Here is an 18719-nt window from a genome sequence, read left to right on the forward strand (position 1 = left end):
TAGAGACCAGACTCATTCAACTTTCATTCTCACTCATGCTCTATTCATTAGCAGTACACACAGGCCACCCAGACTCGTATCCTCTTACAGCAGACCAACTCAAACCTTCGTTTGGACATGAGAGGAAGAGACGTTCTGTATGAACCTCAACCCTCATTAGAACAATGAGCCAGAGCACACCTCCAAATACTCATGCTGCTCTGACAGCTGGACAAGGCCGTTCTGAAAATAACTAATAATGTTAGTTATTAAATTGGAAGGATTTTAAACACTCTTATGGCGATTCAAAACTATTTTGCATTTGACATTAGTGGCTAATTAGTACAGTCTCATTTGTATGATTTCATATCCCACTGACAGTTAAGCTTAGGAAATGAAATAGAAGGGAAAAAGAAATGAGGAAAGAAAAACAAGGAAAGAAGAGAAGAAAGATGAGGAAAAACCAAAGAAGAGAAGCAAAGTAATGAAGCCAAGGAAGCAAGAAAGAAAGAAAGGGAAGGACAACCTGCCCCATTTGTGGCAGATTTAGGGAATAGATAACAAGGAGAAGATAAAGTTGGAAAAGAAGAAAGTAAAAATAAAAAAAGAAAGCGAGCAAATATGCGAAGGAAGTTAAAAAGACAAAACAACAAAAGAACCAAGTGACAAAAAAATTAAGGAAGACCAGATGCAATGTAAGAAGCAGTAGAGGAAAAAAGAAGTAATAAAGGAAGGAAAGAAGAAAAGTAGGAGGGATGGAAGGACAGTAAGTAAAGAATAAGAGAAAAGAAAAGAAGGGAAGAAAGAAGAATCTGCTTATGCCCTATTGATGTTTATGTTAGGTAATGGAGTAAAGTAAAAGTAAGCAAAGGAAAGAATCAAGCAAAGAAAGGATGGAAGGAAATGATGAAAGGAAGGAAAGAAGCATGGGAGGAATGAGGGATAGATGTAAATAAAGAAGAAAAGCAAGCAGAGGAAGGAAGGAATGCTCAACAGTCAGCTTATGCCCAACAGGAAATCAAAAAGAAAGGGAAAAGAAGGTTGGGGCAGTGGACCTTTGCTATCTTGTATGTATATCATGTTGGATTGAAAGTAATGTCAAATCTTGTTGTGGTCTGCTATTCTGTGTTATCTTGAGGACAGCCTTCTGTTTCAGCACTGGACAGCGACTGTAGCCACTCCAACTACCTTTCTGTTTGTACTTCAAAGTAGGCAAGTGTAACTAACATGCTAATCTCTTTATACCCAGGAATCACAAGCCTGCTTCTCTCTCTCCTTCCTTTCAGAGTCTGAGGTGGGCATGACAACAGTGAACCGTTGTTTGGACGCTGCTAAGGCCTGTAATGTGGATGAGACGTGTCAGAAACTACGCACGGAGTACGTGTCGGCTTGCATCGCCCCGTCGGCGCGAGCCGGGCCCTGCAACCGAGCACGCTGCAGCAAAGCACTGAGAAAGTTCTTCGACCGTGTGCCGCCAGACTACACACACGAGCTGCTCTTCTGTCCGTGCTCCGACACGGCTTGTGCAGAGCGACGGCGCCAGACCATTGTGCCTGCGTGCTCATATGAAGAAAGGGAAAAACTCAATTGCCTGGCACAACTTCGAGTTTGTGAGGCCGACTATGTGTGCAAGTGGGTATTGTGTGAAAAAGACTGCTATAAATACAATCAAGCTCTTTTGAAGGGCCTGAAGATTGAAACTCTGCGCTCTGTAGTGAGTAATATATAAAAGGTGCACAAAGTCATTTTGTCTCATTCAAAAAGTTTTAAACCTGGAGAAATTCATATATATGTTAGACGTGTTTAAACTATAAATTCGTTAGATTCTGGTCATATCAGTAACCCTAAAGCGTTATTTTATTAAACAAAAAAACTTATATATACTTTAATTTAAGGAGACCTTGTTACAGTGCGTTAATAATATTAATTACCTACAAGTACTTAATATATGATAAAGTTTTATTCAAATGTCAGTACCATTAAACTGGAATGCCGTTTTTCGTATAGCTGGCTACTAAACATGATGTCCTGAACTTGCAACATAAAGGTTTCTAAAAACTGCCAACAACAATTGTTACATTGGGCTCAATAAGATTTTTTATGTTTGTGGAAAAAAAAAATTTTAATGCTCAACAAATGCATTTTTTAAGCTAAGGTATTGTGTAGGATTAAGGATGTAGAATATGGCTTTTGCTGATAAAAAGGATGAATTTCTCAAACCAACAAAACTTTCGAACCCTCTCAAAACTTTCGAAACTTTTGAATTGTAGTATATATAAAACCCGGCCATTAAAGAAAACAATTTATGCTATAGCTTCCCTTGTGGCATTGCCAAGAATGTAATGCATAATGAACTGCTGTCAACAGCTTTTAAAATGCAATATTGCCCGAAATCAAGGTTATACTGTACAGTACAGTTAGAAGATTGTACATCATAAGGATTTTACACCGAGTTACTTTATCTGTTCACTATGAACAAACAGAACACCACAAATACAACAAACGCATGAGTCTGACAGCTGCAGTCACTCTGCAAGGCTCTCCATAGAGCTGAGTTTGAGTGGTCATATTTGAGCCTCCCTCTTTCCACATCACAAACACAAAGGCCTTCATCGGTCTTTGCCATCGATCAACCATCACGCTTTCACACGGCAAGCGAACGCTCTGCTGACACAACACATTACACAAGAGGAGATCACTTACGGCCACAACAGCCAGTTAGCATAAGAAATCAGCAGGGAATGTGGGTAATTCCTCTGAGACTGACCTGGTTAAATGATTGATTGGTCACCAGAGGACTGGCAGAATGTGACCTGCATGTAAATGGTCGCTGACGGCTGAGTTTCTGGCAGTTCTCCACAATTCTGAATTGCAGTTATGTCTCTGATTAAAATGAGGGCAAAACGAATGGATCAGGACTGTGCAGACTTTATGTAGGGGGGATTGAAAAAAAGAGAAAATGACAGAATGGAGTGGAGAGTGTTGGTGTAAAGCTTTCTAAACAGAACAGAAGAGGACAAAACAGAACAGAGTATGTAGCCCCATCAACATGTATAACACAAGCTAGAGGAAAGTGTTTGTGGGAATGCGTGTTTCTGAGGGTTTGCTGACTGGCTGGATGATGGATGTGCTGTTGTGGTTCCCTCAGGTCTCGCTGGGCTCAGTTCCAGCACGACTGCCAACCCTCCGAGCTTACTGCCAGCGGCTGCCAGCAAGAAAATTACGGAGCCTGCCTTGTTGCGTACACCGGCCTGATAGGTGAGAACTCCGGGCAACGCAGGCCAACCTGGCTTATCGCATACACCAGTCAGGGAGATTCAAATTATGGCCATTGCAATCTTATCAAGCTTGGCTCAGTGAAATCCTGAGAAGAGAAGGCCACCGTGACACATACAGGCTCTCTGGAGTTTATTAAACCTTTTCGCCAGTTCAATGCGATCCATTACAAAGAAGATATTTTGAAGAATGGTTCAAATGCTTTCATTCAAACATTGACAGTCAGTGGGGCCCAAAACAACTAAGCTAAGTCAACCTCACGGGTGTCCAGTCCTGCTCCTGGAAAATAATAATTAGATTGTAGAATCCACTTCAAAATATCGTCTGGGATTCCCCCGAGGGGAAGTACTAAAATTAAACAAAGTTTGTCTAAAAGCATTAGAGGTCCAGAATATCTTGATTAGCTGGTTCATTTAGGGTCGGAGCTTAACTCTGCAGTAACCCTACAGGAGCAGGTTTGGGCACTGCTGATTTAAGTGGATGTTCGGTTTGGTGGCTCAGAATGAACCTAGTTACTTTTGGGTCTGATATGCAGTACATTTGTGTAACTACCACCATAACTAAGCAGTTACTGACCACGACTATAAAAAAAGTTACAATTGAGGGTGAGAAGATTCCAGTTCCTACTAAACTTTTGTTTAGCACTTCACAGCATTTGCCTGAGCAGGTATTGCAAAAGATGCAAGAAATACAATGTGGGCTGCCTTCCAAAAGCAATTTATTTGGAGACAAGCAGCTATGAGACACATTTCACTATAATAAATGTGACCAGGAGTGTGCAATGATGCAAATTATATGTCATCAGTTAGAGGCTCACTTTTGTTTAGTACCTGAAATCAGATTACAAATGGCCAAAAATATTAGAATGACAGCCCCTGAAAGTCTTCCCATGCACTGTTCATATACTCCAAAAAGGCATGTAAGGACACTGGGTAGACACATCAGGGTTGACGTCAATAATGACAAACATTTGACAGAATTGTCAATGAGATTTGTTGGCAAAGAGAGCTACAGAAGAGTTTATGACATTAACAAATGTACAAGTCACACAAAGCAATACAGAGATAGCGAAGACAAAAAGAGACCAGGCTCTCTGCCCTGACTGTTAGTCATTATGGCAGTATTTTCCAAGAGTGGTTGTAAAGATGTTGCGCTTTTGTGTTCTGGGACAAAAGAAATCAATGTGTTTAAACGGGTCCCTATCAGACCATGGAGTTCTAGAGTGCAGCACCTCCACTTTTCCCGCTTTCAGCTGTCATCTTCTACACTCACTCACTCACACAGTGAAAAAGTACTGTCATTTCCCTCCCTACTGAACAAAGACACAGCTCTAAGAGCTACGGACCTATATCCTCTGCAATCAATGTTCTAGCACACTTATGTAACCAACACACAAGATAAAGATTGACAGAGCGTTTCGTATCCGTTTTAGTTGAGGGCTTACAAAATAACACAAGGTGGATTGCTTAAAATGCAACAAACATTTTAATATCAAAAAGGTGAAAGTGTCTCTGCGCTGATAGAAGGTGGAAGAGTGAGGATCACATTCTGTGAAGAGGGCGCACTCGGTGTCCCTGAGGCACGAATCTGAAAGCAATACTTTTTTTCCCCCTCGCAACAAATGCTAAGCGACGGTTTAACTTGCTTAATTTTGATGTTTACTTCACTTAAAAAAATAAATAATGGTTTGACGATTGACAACTTATTTGGGAAAAATAAAACAAAAAAACAATTAAGCTGTATTTTGCACTCTATTTGTGGAAAAAAAATGTCAAGAAAAGTTTGAATCTCTGGCTTTCATCTAAAAAAAGAAAATTTATGTTATGACAGATGGAGTCTGCATTTATTTGATACCGGTAGACTTGCACTACATTTGGCTTTCTGTTTTGCAACTGATGTTCTGTTCTGTGTTATTTCTGTCTCACTCTCTCCCTGTAGGTAGCATTATCACTCCAAACTACCTAGATAACTCTACATCCAATGTGGGACCATGGTGCTCTTGCGCAGCTAGCGGGAATTTCCGAGATCAGTGCAACCACTTCCTCAGCCACTTCCATGACAACAATTGCTTGAGTGAGTAAAAACCTCTCTCCTGTCCTATATAACAAATAAATATTACCATCATTGCTGGAGATTCCCTTTTGTGCTCACAGGGGGAAATGAGAGGGAGGCATAGAAAGTGGCATGTAGTTTGTTTCATCAGTTCTAGGCAGTAGCCTGTGAAGTAACATTTCTACTTATCATTCCCACACATCCAATTCCTTGGCATTGTCCTTTGACCTATATGTTCCTGACCTGTGAGAGCATAACAACAAAAACAGATGAAACAATACTGAGCTTGCCCCAAAACCCACAATTACGGCCTGCAACTGTCCCAGGTTTGCCACAGAAGAACCATTCTGGATTTTTAAAAGACCATTTTTGTGCAGAACATTAATAATCTGAAAAAACAGTTAAAAAAAGCTCCTTTTGTCTAATGGTTCTGTATGGAGTGTGCTGCATTTCCCACATACTGGTAGTTTCATTTACGCTCTAAATATAATTTTTTTAAAATAAATGTTTAGTCTTGGTGTTTATAATAAATGTTGTTTATAATGAGTGCCGCTATAACATATGTTTGTTTCGGAGTTATATTTTTCATTGCTGTTCTGTTCTGAATACCATTAGGGGAACTAAAATACGTAAGGATTATAAATGTATTGTTTTTTTTTACCTGACGTATAGTCAGGTGCAACTTATTTTCCAGAATAATGTGACTGTTTTTCCTTTTAATTACTTACCATGGGTCTGTTTTTTAGAAGTTTATTTCAAGTATTGAAAATCCAAATGCTTTGCAAAATACCCTTTGCATCACTGTTAGTGCGTCTCAATAAGTATTCAGCAGTTTTACATAGACTTGCATCTTTACATTTACTTAAACACTTCAGTGTTTCGTCCAAATACAGTAAATGTGTTGTATAAGTAGACTGCATTTCTAAGTATTGGGACAGGTCCTGACTTCCATATTAGGACTTTCCCATGGGAAAGCAGAGGGTTTACTCGCCATGTCAATCCAGGTTTTGTTAGCCTAGTGTATAATCAATATAGCCCATTCTCCTTTTGCATGTGCGGAGAAGGATGCTTTGCACATATGGACGCAGGCACTGTTCCACACTCATATACTCCAATTGATAGAAAACAGACCCAGGTGACGCAACACAGTAGTCAGCAGAGAGACGTATCTGCAGCCCAGTTCTTCGCAGTCAGCACTATTATTGTGCATTCAGCAGCGCTGCGAGAAAGCTCTCTTGATGTAACGTTATGAAGTTTCAATGCGTGTCGGTAATGAGACATTAACAGTCATCAGGAGCAAAGGATATCTTCAGCGGTGTGCTCTGCTCACGGTCCGCTGGATCTCTGAGCCACTAATAACAAACACGGCATGTAAACACATCCGTTTCACAGGTGGGGTGCTGCTGCATCTGACCGCTGAGATCTCGGAAATTAGCTCCAGCTCTGATCCAGAAGCGCTTCAGTGTGGTCTTGCTCCTCAAGGGTATTTCGGGCATTAACGAAATTGCAACGTCCAGTTTCAGCCATCCCTCCCTATTCTATCCGAGGGTCTTGGGGCGGTCCGGAGTGCTGGGTCGGTGTGTATGTGTGCTGATTCAAGCCTAAGCGCAGCCTCTGGTGTCTTGGTAATTGAGCGTAATTTGGCTCCCTGCAGTAAAACTAATGGAGCGGAGACAGCCGGAGAGTAGCAAACAGGACAGAAGTAGCACAGGATGGAGGGAAACAGCTGAAAGAGCTTTTTGAGAGTGAGTCCACTGAGGCTAGTCCTCACCTCAGCTGTTACTGAACTAGTTCTGCTGGCTACACCATCCCTCAAACCATCAGCGTACCTCTGGGACCACCGTGAAATACTGGACAAGTATTACAAGAAATTACAAGAATTTCTTCATTCGGTAGGGCTGTGGAAAATGGCCAAAAGTGAGCAGAACTGGAATTAGACTGAAGTAATTCAGTGATTCGCTAATGTTGTAAGCACGTGAAGTTTATGTTTCGTGAGAGTGCGGTCCAGAATGAGCGATGAGTGTTTTGATGAGAAATGTGCAGGAAGAGTGACGGCTCATTTCCTGTCTCTGGGTGGTGAGTAAGCAGTAACTGCTAAGTGTGTGCGTGGGTGTGAAATGCTAATAACATAATGTTTATTCATTTATGTATTGATTCTACCAAAAGTAACTAAAAAATTCATAGTACCGTAGCGGCAAAAACATTAGGAAGAGTTTTTCGCTCGTGTTTACGTTTACTTAAATTCTGAAGCAGCCTGCAGTATTTAATTATGTTTACTGTGTAATTTAATAGTTTCTCAAAGGAATATTTCCTTTCTAAAAGGCATGCAAGGATCTACAGATTAGTGTGACGTCAATAGCCACTATAAGTAAATAATCTGAAAACATGAAATGGTGTAACTATTTACATTACAAAAAAAGTGTTATGATTAGGATAATAAATGACTAAATAACCTATCTAGCAGAACAACAGACAAGTAGAACTAAAATACAGGACACTGGAATTCTTGTGCATTTGAGTTACAAATGACTGTGCGTGTCCTTATGTTGAAATTAAGGTAATTAATACATTTTTATTTTTAAATAGTGAAATGCACTTATGTTTCTTGTTATATTTTCAACCTACAGTTCAGGACGGTCATCAATTAAGAGATTGTAAATAAATCAGCCAGTCAGTGCTGTCATTAAATAATTTTTCAGAGAAATTAGTCACATGACATAAATGGCAAATAACTGGATCACAAAACATTGTCAAAAACTGAGCATCCATGGACAAAGGCATCCTGTGCCAGCTGCTATCAAAATCAATAGCAAATTTACCAGCGTTGATGGAAATAACGGCATAATAAATAAACAATGTTACTAACAGCGATATTTTTTTTTCAGTAATGAGTAATCAAACAAATTACTTTACAAATTATTAGGCCTAGAATACTACGAGTACCGTAAACTTGTGTGAAGGCGCACAGGTCGCTGTAGCTTTGTCTCACACACTCGATGAAAGATACTAAGCGAGAGTCAGACGTCATATGTAAACGGAGTTCCATTGGAATTCTTCAGGCGGTTTCTCTGGTAGTGGGCGGTACTAACGCGCAAACAACAATGTCATTGGCTGGCGCTCACCTGTTGTCGTCTCTTTTCTGATTTAAGCAAATCAATTTAGGTGAACACAGACAATTGATGCAACTCATTTATTAACCAGTAACTATAACTAATTGCTTTTTCAAAGTAACCAGTAGCTTTGGGTCTGAGCGAGCTCTTGGAGGCAAAGCTCATCAAAGGGTCAGCCATTTCTAAAGTCCTGAAGGGGTTAGAGAGGAATCGCCACTTCTAAACATTCACCTCAGACTCCACACCGATAGCTGCTCCCATTCACACCTCGATTACTTAGACGTCCACCATTTCGTCCTGCCTTTCATGCATGAAAGAGAGGGAGGGACAAACCTAGAGTATACTGGAACCAAATGTTCTGCATCACTGATGAAATATCTTTGCAATCATTGTCTTCGCCTCCCTGTTTCTGAGTCTCTTCTCATAACATTCACGCATATCCTTTTAGCTGTGATAGAGAGTGAAACTGCCGCTCAACACAGGCCACACACTCATTGTTTGAGATTGATCATTGCATTTACAAACAGACGTGTCTCTCAGATTGTCCTGCATGTACAAAATTGGACAAGAACGGAATGGAGCTATAATAAATGTCAAGATTTTATAACGCATCTTTCAGTTCCAGTCCTTTAAATGCCATTCCAAGAGTGCTAGCGTTGTTATGCTAGATGTCTGGCACCGGTTGTCAACTAGTGGATCTGTTTATACATCACATATCAACCAAACTCATTCTCATAATTGAATTGTGTTCTTTAATGAATTAACTATAATTAAATAGATAAAATGCGGCTGTCGTGAACGGCGTATGAACAGGGCTCTATATAGTGTGTATTCTGCTCCAGTGTAATTCAGCAACGCTACGAGTGGGCAGCTTCAATTAGCATCAACTCATGGCGTTTTGCTAAACATTCAGAGACTAATCAACTTCACACCATTCACACTCCTCCACATTACTCCACTGTTAACACTCCCCTGATTATGATGTGTTATGACTGTTATGATATGAATGTCGGATAATGAGGGCTTTAGGTGGGCTGGGGTGAAGGCTAGCTGACGGAAATTATATTCTTTACAGTAAACGTAAACGCAACGCTCTTCTATAAACCTGCCCCCGCCTTATAAAACGCATCAAGGATGTAGTCTTTTGTGTGTATAGAGCAGTGATATGTGCTGGACATCTGAAATGAAAACAAATTCTATGTTCTAGATGTTTCTAGGTTAAAGGCCTGTAGGACAGCATTTAACAGACATGGACAACAGAAAAGCAGGGAATAGTGAGACCATACAAATTAAAACTAATTCGCATCAAGGTTTCAGCACAGTCAGCTTTTCATATTATGCTTTAGGGAGTCAAAAAAGGCAAGAACATTTACTGCTGGTGTCGATAAACAGTCATCCAATCAATTTTTGAGCAAGTACAGCTAGTTTTTAAAACAATCTCCTTACCTTACCACAACGGTAAGCTTGTAATAAGGTGTTGGAATTTGAGTACTACTGATAAAAATATGAGAATGCTGCCACGTCATTGTCACGTCTGTAATTATAAAGAGATCAGCTAATAACACACTAAATAAAGGTAGCATCTGTAAATTAAGTTTCCTTTTTCTCAGTTGGTCAGAACAAAAGTGGCAGGCTTATTTTTTGGGGAAAATTCTTATTGGGGTCATACACTGAAATACAGCCCCATTTTCAAACAAAAACAGGGTTTGCCACATTTTCAATCTTTGAGGGTTGAAAAAACTGGAGTAGTGTTAATGATAGGTGCAACAACAACAAATTTTAAAATGAAACAGTGTAAATGAGGCCTAAAATTAAGCTCTTTGACTGTTCATAGACAGCAATGATATTACCACGATCAAGGTTCGGGCTTACTCTCCAAAATGGCCGAAGATGATTATTCTGGGAAAAGAATTCTTGAAGAATTCATGTTATTGTCTTCTTTTCATAGCTTTGTAAAGTTACAATCGAATCCCCTGATGTCACATTGACTGTTTTTTCTATGTTTCTGTGCGGTGTTTATAGTAAAACCCTTGCTATCTATGGAGGCTCAGAGAGCGCTCGGATTCCATCAAAAATATCTTAATTTGTGTTCCGTAATGAATGACAGAATTTTCATTTTTGGGTAAACTCCCTTTAAGTTAAACTACTAAAATGATGATTATATATGTGTACAAATATAAATATATAATTGCAACAACAATTTAACTACAAGTATATTGAAAAAAATAAAAATAAAGCTAATTAAAAATATTAAGAAACACTATAATAGTATATAAGTAATTTAAAATAAATGCTCGTGGTCTAAAGCTGCAATATCCATTATAAATATTTATGGCAAGTTGTGGCATGCTTTACAAGGACAGTTTTCTAATGATATTAAAGAGCCGCTATTATACATACTGTAAAGCATTCTGTGGAAGTCACTCTCTTTCTCTCTTTAGCTTTATCACCCCTGTAAGATCACAAAGATTAAGCAATTAGTGTTTCAATTAAGAAAGAAAATTCACTCAACCATGCCACTGTTCACAATTCATAAATCTAATCTTGATTTTTTCCGCACAACCCTTTCCTGAGCACCAGAAAGGAATATCAGACTCAAATATGGAGTTATATCCCATGCCGTCCTCACAGCTGTGTCTTAATTGAGGCGACTTTCATGCCACGGTAATTTCAGACAAGTGACCTACTAGACAAATGGAAATTAATCAGCTCAGATTATTATCATTCATATGGCCTGTCACTATAAGTCTCAAAAATACTCCATATAGGCAATATAAAGAGGGGAAATGAAGGGGAGTGTAAATAGAAATCTGTATTTAGATTTAATATCGAAAGCAATTTTGTACACGGGTGACTGTAAAGAATATTTCAAAATGAATACACACAGGTGTTTTAGCACAGGTAAGATTTGCTTTAAACATCAAGATACAAGAAGTAATCAAACTTCTTTCAAACCCACACGCACACTGAAGCACACACTCCATTTTATGCATCCAATCTTTCCCAAGGGAAAACACACTGAACGAAAATAAAAGATAAGAAAGAAAATGGAAGACACGGGCAAAGAAATAAGGATGAATGCCAAGCCGTTAAGAAATGCAAGTGTTTTTTTTTTATATATTTCTGGAGGGCAGGATTAGCCAATTGGTAATATAGCAATGTATATTCTACTATAGAAACAAACTATATTTAGAGCATGAATCAGATGATGGAGTTTATGATCCTGAATGCTGTTCTGTCAACATTTATGCTGGATAATTTATATATAAGCCAGTCCTCTCTGGTTCCCCCCCCGAGTGTGTTTTGTTGTTGTTATTGTAAGAAAGCATGCTGACGAAATCCAAACCCATTTTGAAAGTGAGACACGTCTGAAAGCGAAAGCCAACTGAGGCATGAATGCCTTCAAGACGTGTTCATCTGATTCTCTCCCCTCTTTTCAAACAGAGAACGCCATCCTGGCTTTCGGAAATGACACAGACCTGAAATCTGCGACCAACCAAGCTCCAGGCTCCAACACAAATACTTACAACCAGATCTTAGTTACCAGCACCGAGACCACCACTACCACCATTGGTTCTGGCGTGGAGACCGAGCAGAACATCCTCCGTCCACAGATGCCCACACAGGTACAGGCCCTTTCTAGGACCTTTTGAAATTCTAGCTCCCTTCAAACCGGGCAAAACCGATCATTCATGTTCCTATTCATTCAAGTCAGAGCTTTCTTTTGAGCGTACACAGATTTGCATTGTGTATGACACTGCATACATATTGTGTCGCAAAAATTACTTGCAATCCATTGTGACCGTCCAGACTGTAACGCATTTGGAAAAAATGTATACTGTTTTAATCGGATTTCAAATCACATATGGATATGCTTTGGGTTTGTAAAAATTGGATTTCTTTCTTTTTTTGCTGTTCAGAGTGCAAACAGCTAAATGGATTGGAGTCAGATATGCTTTTCATGTCTGTCAGAACAATGCCATGTGTGTGTTATAGTCTTCCTACTGAAAGAAAGAGTGTAAACTAGCCTACATGATTACTGTTGTCTGTTTCTCTGCCTGGCCAAGCTTACCACATTAGTCTGGTTTTGTAGATTGTAGTAGTGCTGTAGACTGGCTTGTAGTTAGTAGTCGCTATTTTCTGGTTCTCAATTGGTTTCAATCAGGATCCCGATTTTAGGTACCAGGATACATGGATTTAAGTGGTGATTACAACACAATGCCAAAATTGTTTATTATTAAAATTACATTTTGATCATTTCATGCTCTCAGGAACCAATCATTCGCTCAAGTAAACCTGTATTTATAATCAGGCACACATTCTTTTCTCTTCCATATTTTTTTCCCCAAAGCTTTTGAAGATGAAACTTGTCACGTAACCTAGGCTACTACGATCAATAATATTATTTAACTTTTTTTCACTGCGAAGTGCAGTACATTTCTGTTTCATAGAAATTATATTCTTTAGAACTTTCTATTCAAAGAATCCTGAAAAAACTTACGTGACTGGTTGCGTTTTATCATTTATTCTTCAAAACCCATCCACCACTGGTCCGTTACAGATGAATCCATCTTGCACTGTATCTGTAAAAGACAGAACCAAACACAGAAAGGAAATGAGATGATGTTAAGTGAAGAAGACGCACGCAAACAGTGTATCATGTATCCATAGCCTCTCTCTTGATGTTTTTGTTCTGCAGATGAACGAGAGAGACAGACTGTGGGGCGACTCCACGCTCCCGTCCCCTGATCTCTATGACGCCAGTCCTGCAGCGGCCCACCTGGCCGTGGTAATGTGGCTCCTCCCCTTCCTGCTGCTGGCTCTCTAACTTTGAAATCAAGCAACCAATCAAAGCACCACAGAACTGGGACAGCGTGCGTGTATTCATGAGTTTCGACTTCCACATCACAATAACTTGTTCGGAGAGGACGCAAAAACCGCCAAACTCTCTAAATATATGAATCCCCGCTCCATTCCTCAATGCAACATAGTGATTCATTGTCTGGGTGTTCACGACTGATTTCAAGGGTTTAAATAATTGTGTGTCTCTCTCTCTTTCTCTCTTAATTTGAACTGAAGATGGTGCCCGTGTAAGATAAAACCCCTTCTCTTCAAAGCGAGAGACTGAAACATAGTCGACGGGTGGCTGAGTCATGCCTACTCTACAAATTTCGCACAAAAAAAGAAAGAAAAAAAAACTAACATAAATTTCTACCTGTTCATCATCCATAATTGAATATCTATTTTTCCCCAGCTCTCTTGAAAGGATGGTGTTGATGCGTGTGCTGTATATTCACCCGGACAGAAGTGTGTTTTGTGATGTTTGCTCGAAGAAGCTGTAAGAGAAAGGAAACTGATGTGATGCACTAAAAGTGTCTGCCATGAGAGCTCTTTCAGCGGGTTAGAGATGCTCTTTATTTTTGTAACGTGGCTGTATTGTTTAGATGTAGGCCATTTCTCCCAGCAGTATCGGAGGGCACGGTTTTCTAAGAAAGTGGCACAGATATGAAGAGTGGAAGGACTTAAGTATCTTGATGAATGCCATGATCACCGAGCAGTTCTTGTATACTTCACCTGTGAATATGGGTGTCTGAAACACTGCATCAAACTGCTTATCGCAAATGGGAAAAGAAGCACAAAATATCCTGTTAAACATGTGAATTCAAGCAGCTTAATCCCATCTCCTTACTCACTGTTCGTCTCTTCCAATCAAAACGAGCACAACAAGGGTCTGTTGATTCTCTCCAATGACTGACGGCAGTTTTCTGCGTCCCCATCCTATGAGCACTCGGCATCTGCAGTTGTGTTGCTTTTTTATTCTCAAATGTCCTGTGATGACAAACAAGGTGAGTGAAAAATAAATGCGTTGACCTCTAACAACCTTCAGAGACTATTGACCAATCAGCGACCTGCATCACAAAACGAGGCAAAGCGTTTCTGTCAAATGGGTGGAAATTGTGGATTTTACTTGTTATTTCCTGAAAAATAAACCTGTCAGATACGGATGTACTGAATAATGCTTGTGTGTCCGGATATGTACATATAGTAAGAGCGTATGTTTGTTATGCATCGATTTTAACATGGTAAAAGATTCTAAGACGATAACTGAAAATATTTATATGGAAAATTGCTGTGAGAAGATTCTTTAATATTTATATGCATTTTTGTTCACCTCACAGAAGGAAGTCATTTAATTTGGAATAAATTCTGTGATTTATTTCTTAAAAAATAGCTGAAATCATTATCAAATTAGGTAAAAGGTGTCATTAAGCATTAGGGGGCTTCATGAATGACTGTTCTGTGGGTGCAGGCCTGCAGATCAGCTCAAGCTGAGGGGGTAATGAGTAACTGAGGGAGTGAAGAAACCCTCATTTATTTGGAGCACCGTCGTTGTGTTGTCACCTGTGTGCATCGTCTGGGTCAGCACACACAAATATACTGCCCTTCAGAATAACAACCTCCAACAAAATAAAATGCTCACATGTAACAGTGTTGCGCTATTGCCGCAAGACATATTTGAAGGAAATGTGAAGGGTATCTTGACTCAGGAGCAGGATAACATGGACGCAGACCACCAAATCACACTTTTTTTAAGTTAAGCTCAAAAGAGAATATGTTACAGATTAAAGAATGCTGGCGACTAAACAGCTGCTGGTAGCCATTGACTTTAGGGGGAAAAGTTAGGAAAAAGAAATACATAAAGGACCAAAGGCTGCTTGGTTTTTGGTATATTCCTCAAAACATCTCAAACTGTTTTGTAACTTTAAAGGGGTATTTCACCTAAAAAAAAAATTATTCTGTTTTTAATTACTCCCTTTATGTCGTTCCAAACCCATAAGATCATCGTCAATCTTTAGAACACAAGTTGAAATATTTTTGAAGTCTGAGCCTGCAGACAGCAATGTAGCTGAAACATTTTAGGGCCCAAGAAGGTAGTGACATTAGTTGTTCAAACGCAATCTTATGACATCCTCATGGCTTCATAAGTCAAATAAAGTCTTTTTTTCCACACAAAACGTATTCTCGTAGCTTCACAACATTCCGATTGACACACTGATGGGATATGGATTATTTTAACAATGTCCTACTACCTTTCAGTTCCCTTGCTGGCTGTGCAGGTCCAAAGAGCTCTCAGATTTATTCAAAAATATCTTATTTATATTATATAATATCTTTTGCATTTCGGAGATGAATGAAAGTCTTAAAAGGTTTGAAAAGACATGAGAGTACCTAATGAATACATTTTGGGTGAACTATCCCCTTTAAGCTGTAAAATGTGTTTAAAATGTTACAATTATTAAAAAAAAAAAAAAAAATAGGTAAAAAGGTTTAAAGTAAAATGTAACAAAAAAATTGCCTAAAAAGTCAAAAATGCAAATTATATACACATAACATATTTCTCTCAAAATATAACTTTGCTTAAATGGTTGAGTTTGACCAATGCTGGCTCCACTATATTTACATGATGATGTACTCACGGTATGCGGTTAACGAGTCCAAAAAATGACTTCCTGGGTTATGTACGGAACCCAGGAATATTCTTTTTGTTGGAAAATGAAAAAATCATGCCAGCAAAACATCACATTCATATTAAATTAAACTGGAAACATTTTCACTACGATGAAACATTAATGGTCCAAATGATGACGCATGATTTTAATCACTGCATACAGTAGAGAAGGTCAAGACCTCTGGGACTCCACAGCCCCAACGACCATTTTAAGGAGGGGATTTATGAAAAGAATATTTACCCTCCCATTTCTGGATTTCTGCCAGTGTGCTTGATAAAATGCAAATGCACAGCTAATGGTGAGAATTTCCATTCAATTATGAAGTCGTAAAGTATCTGTAATATATCTGAGCGGGGAGACTTTGACAGCTCCCTCATAATCCCATTTGGAAAATCTCTGAAGAGGCACTGGATAAACGCTCACGCCGAGCTGAGGAAGTTGTCACGATATTGTTTATCCACATCCGCCTGCTGATAATAAGGAGATAACAAATGCGTTTCATCTGTCCTGTTGTGAGAGACAAGCTTAAATGCTTACACCAGCACACTATGCAATGAAGATAAAACAATGTACATTAGATGCCGTACTGTTTCCCCTTGAGCTACATAAATTACTCAATAGTTAAAAAACGCCATAGGCAGCTCGTTATCTCATTAAATAAATGATGGGTGATAAGCTAACCAAGAACACTGCAATTTCACTCAACATTTGAACAACAGAGTTACAGGCAGTCATCTTCGTTTTACCGTTTAATTATAGACAAAATGTTCTATGTCATTCTTTATGTACACATATAATTACAAGGTCAGTTTAAATGTCCAGGTCGTCATTTTTTTATCTTAAAGTAGGCAGCTAGTTTAAAGTTTGTTCATGACATTCGCCATCTTACATACAAAAGAAGCTGCAATGCAGTCACATTTCAAAAGCCTGGGATACTCCACCCGCCAAGTGCAGTAAGTCGCTTAACATAGACGGCATTCACATTACTGTCCATCACTATGTACAAAAAACTTGAGTGCACTTGCTGCTACATTATACATATTAACAAACTACAGACTCCATATCTACAGTATCACTGTATACAGATGGTGCGGTCGGTGTGTGAGGAGTACTGTTTGAGGCTTACAGAGAAAAGCAATGTGAGATTTAGCTTCCATCTGAAGGAAGAGAGACCAGCTCCTTTCATTAGACCACTTTGTATGTACGTGTGAGTGCACTTTCCCTTTTGGACCCTAAAAGATTGTGAGAGAAAAAAAAAACGAAAACACATAAACGGTCTCTCTACGACGTCCCGGCTTACATTCACACCTGATGGGTGTCACAGGACTTGAATTTTCCTATGAGATCACGGACAGATTAGTAACATCCTGTTTAGGCTTTCAATACTAGATGTTTTGTTCTGGTCTAGTGACTTGTCCCTTTATTCATGGCACTTTAAACGCACCGAGAACTGGCGAGCAGGTCATCTGTGCCGTCTCGGTACAGCCGCGCGCCAGGATAATGAAAGATGTAATGACTGCGCCGCTACACACACTTACACCGATTTAGATTTCATAATGTCACATTTCCTCACTCTATCTCTGACCTTTCCTTTGCACTAGGCAATCCACTCCATATCCTGGAGAATACCCCCGGTATCCGACGCAGGTCCAGGTTTGTGCATTTGTGTATGCAGATAATCCTTCGCCAGCCCAAAATGACATCTGACATTTCGAGAAACCCAAACAAGGTCCTTGTTCGCTCTAATTCCATCCTGCTGCCTGCCTGCCTGCAGTCACCTTTTATTTCTGCCTTCCTTGAAATGTGCCTGAGAAATGGGTTGAGATTTCAGATAAGAGAGAAGTGAGAGGAAGTAAATGATAAAAGCAGAAGCAGCGGCGGCGCTATCATTATGGCAAACATAAACACTGACGTCTCAGATCTCTACACGAACACGTGAAAGGAGGTAATTCAAAAGAGAATGGAAGGATGCGAAAAAGCTAAAATGTAGAAATCCTCTTATTGGGACAAACATAAAATGCTTGGGAGAGGCGTCACAGATGACCTGTGAATTAAAACGCTTGTAAACATACCAGCTCGCTGTGTTTTATTCCTGCACATCAGAGACGTGATTAATTATTAAGAAATAAAAGCAGTTACTGCCATGATTAAAGAGACATAGACGTACTATAAGCCTCTAAAAGACATCCTGTACTATATGCGTGTGTGTGTTTAGCCATGCAGCCAAAGAAGTCTCCAGAAGAAAAATGTCTGTGTGTATGTGTGTGTGTGTGTGTGTGTGTGTGTGTGTGTGTGTGTGTGTGTGTGTTTGCCTTCATCAGAGATGCAGCAGTGCAAGGATTCTTCCTCCTGATTGTAAAAATGGAATAAAATAACTGAAATAAGTTAAATATCATAAAGTGGCCCAGGATAAGTCCTTTCAGTCAGGGTCACATAAGAGTTAATTTCCTGTAGTGTTCTCTCACTTTGGGCCAGGAGAGATTCAGGTTCTCTAATCAGAGTCCTCTTGGCTTGTCTAAACCACGCCACCCAGCCATAAGCGTGTGTTCTTGTGACTCTTGTGTCCTGGCAGGGGTCCGAGGTCAGAGGACGAGGGGTAAATGTCAGATGCAGGTGGCGGGCTGTGCTAATGGCTGCTGCTTGCGGCTACGCAACCCTCCCGACTTCTCCTTATATCCCAGACACATCTGCTGAGAGACGTCCACTAATGCACTCGCTACTGCCAGACCTGAGGAGAGAGGAAGGCAAAGAGGTGTTCCTGAGTGTCAGTATAATGGTATTGGCGGCAGAG

At 39.7% G+C, this 18719-nt stretch overlaps 2 protein-coding genes across 3 annotated transcripts in view; one reads left to right on the forward strand and one right to left on the reverse strand.

Annotated features, from left to right (window-relative positions):
* Positions 1-14431, forward strand: part of gfra4a (GDNF family receptor alpha 4a) — an 86823-nt gene extending 72392 nt beyond the window's left edge. For both annotated transcript variants that reach the window (XM_043256276.1, XM_043256275.1), the window contains 5 exons: positions 1266-1611; positions 3128-3237; positions 5194-5328; positions 11862-12043; positions 13117-14431. In XM_043256276.1, the coding sequence (XP_043112211.1) occupies positions 1266-1611; positions 3128-3237; positions 5194-5328; positions 11862-12043; positions 13117-13245 (902 nt within the window). In that variant the 3' untranslated portion in view covers positions 13246-14431. The remainder of the gene's footprint in view (positions 1-1265; positions 1612-3127; positions 3238-5193; positions 5329-11861; positions 12044-13116) is intronic.
* Positions 14432-16664: 2233 nt separating this feature from the next.
* The window catches only part of atrn (attractin), a 45449-nt gene continuing 43394 nt past the window's right edge, over positions 16665-18719 (reverse strand). The window contains exon 29 of the mRNA XM_043254812.1: positions 16665-18656. Coding sequence (XP_043110747.1) covers positions 18532-18656 — 125 coding nt within the window. The 3' untranslated portion in view covers positions 16665-18531. The remainder of the gene's footprint in view (positions 18657-18719) is intronic.

The sequence above is a fragment of the Puntigrus tetrazona genome, chromosome 13 (genome assembly GCF_018831695.1).
Source record: "Puntigrus tetrazona isolate hp1 chromosome 13, ASM1883169v1, whole genome shotgun sequence".
In the NCBI taxonomy this organism is placed as follows: Eukaryota; Metazoa; Chordata; class Actinopteri; order Cypriniformes; family Cyprinidae; genus Puntigrus; species Puntigrus tetrazona.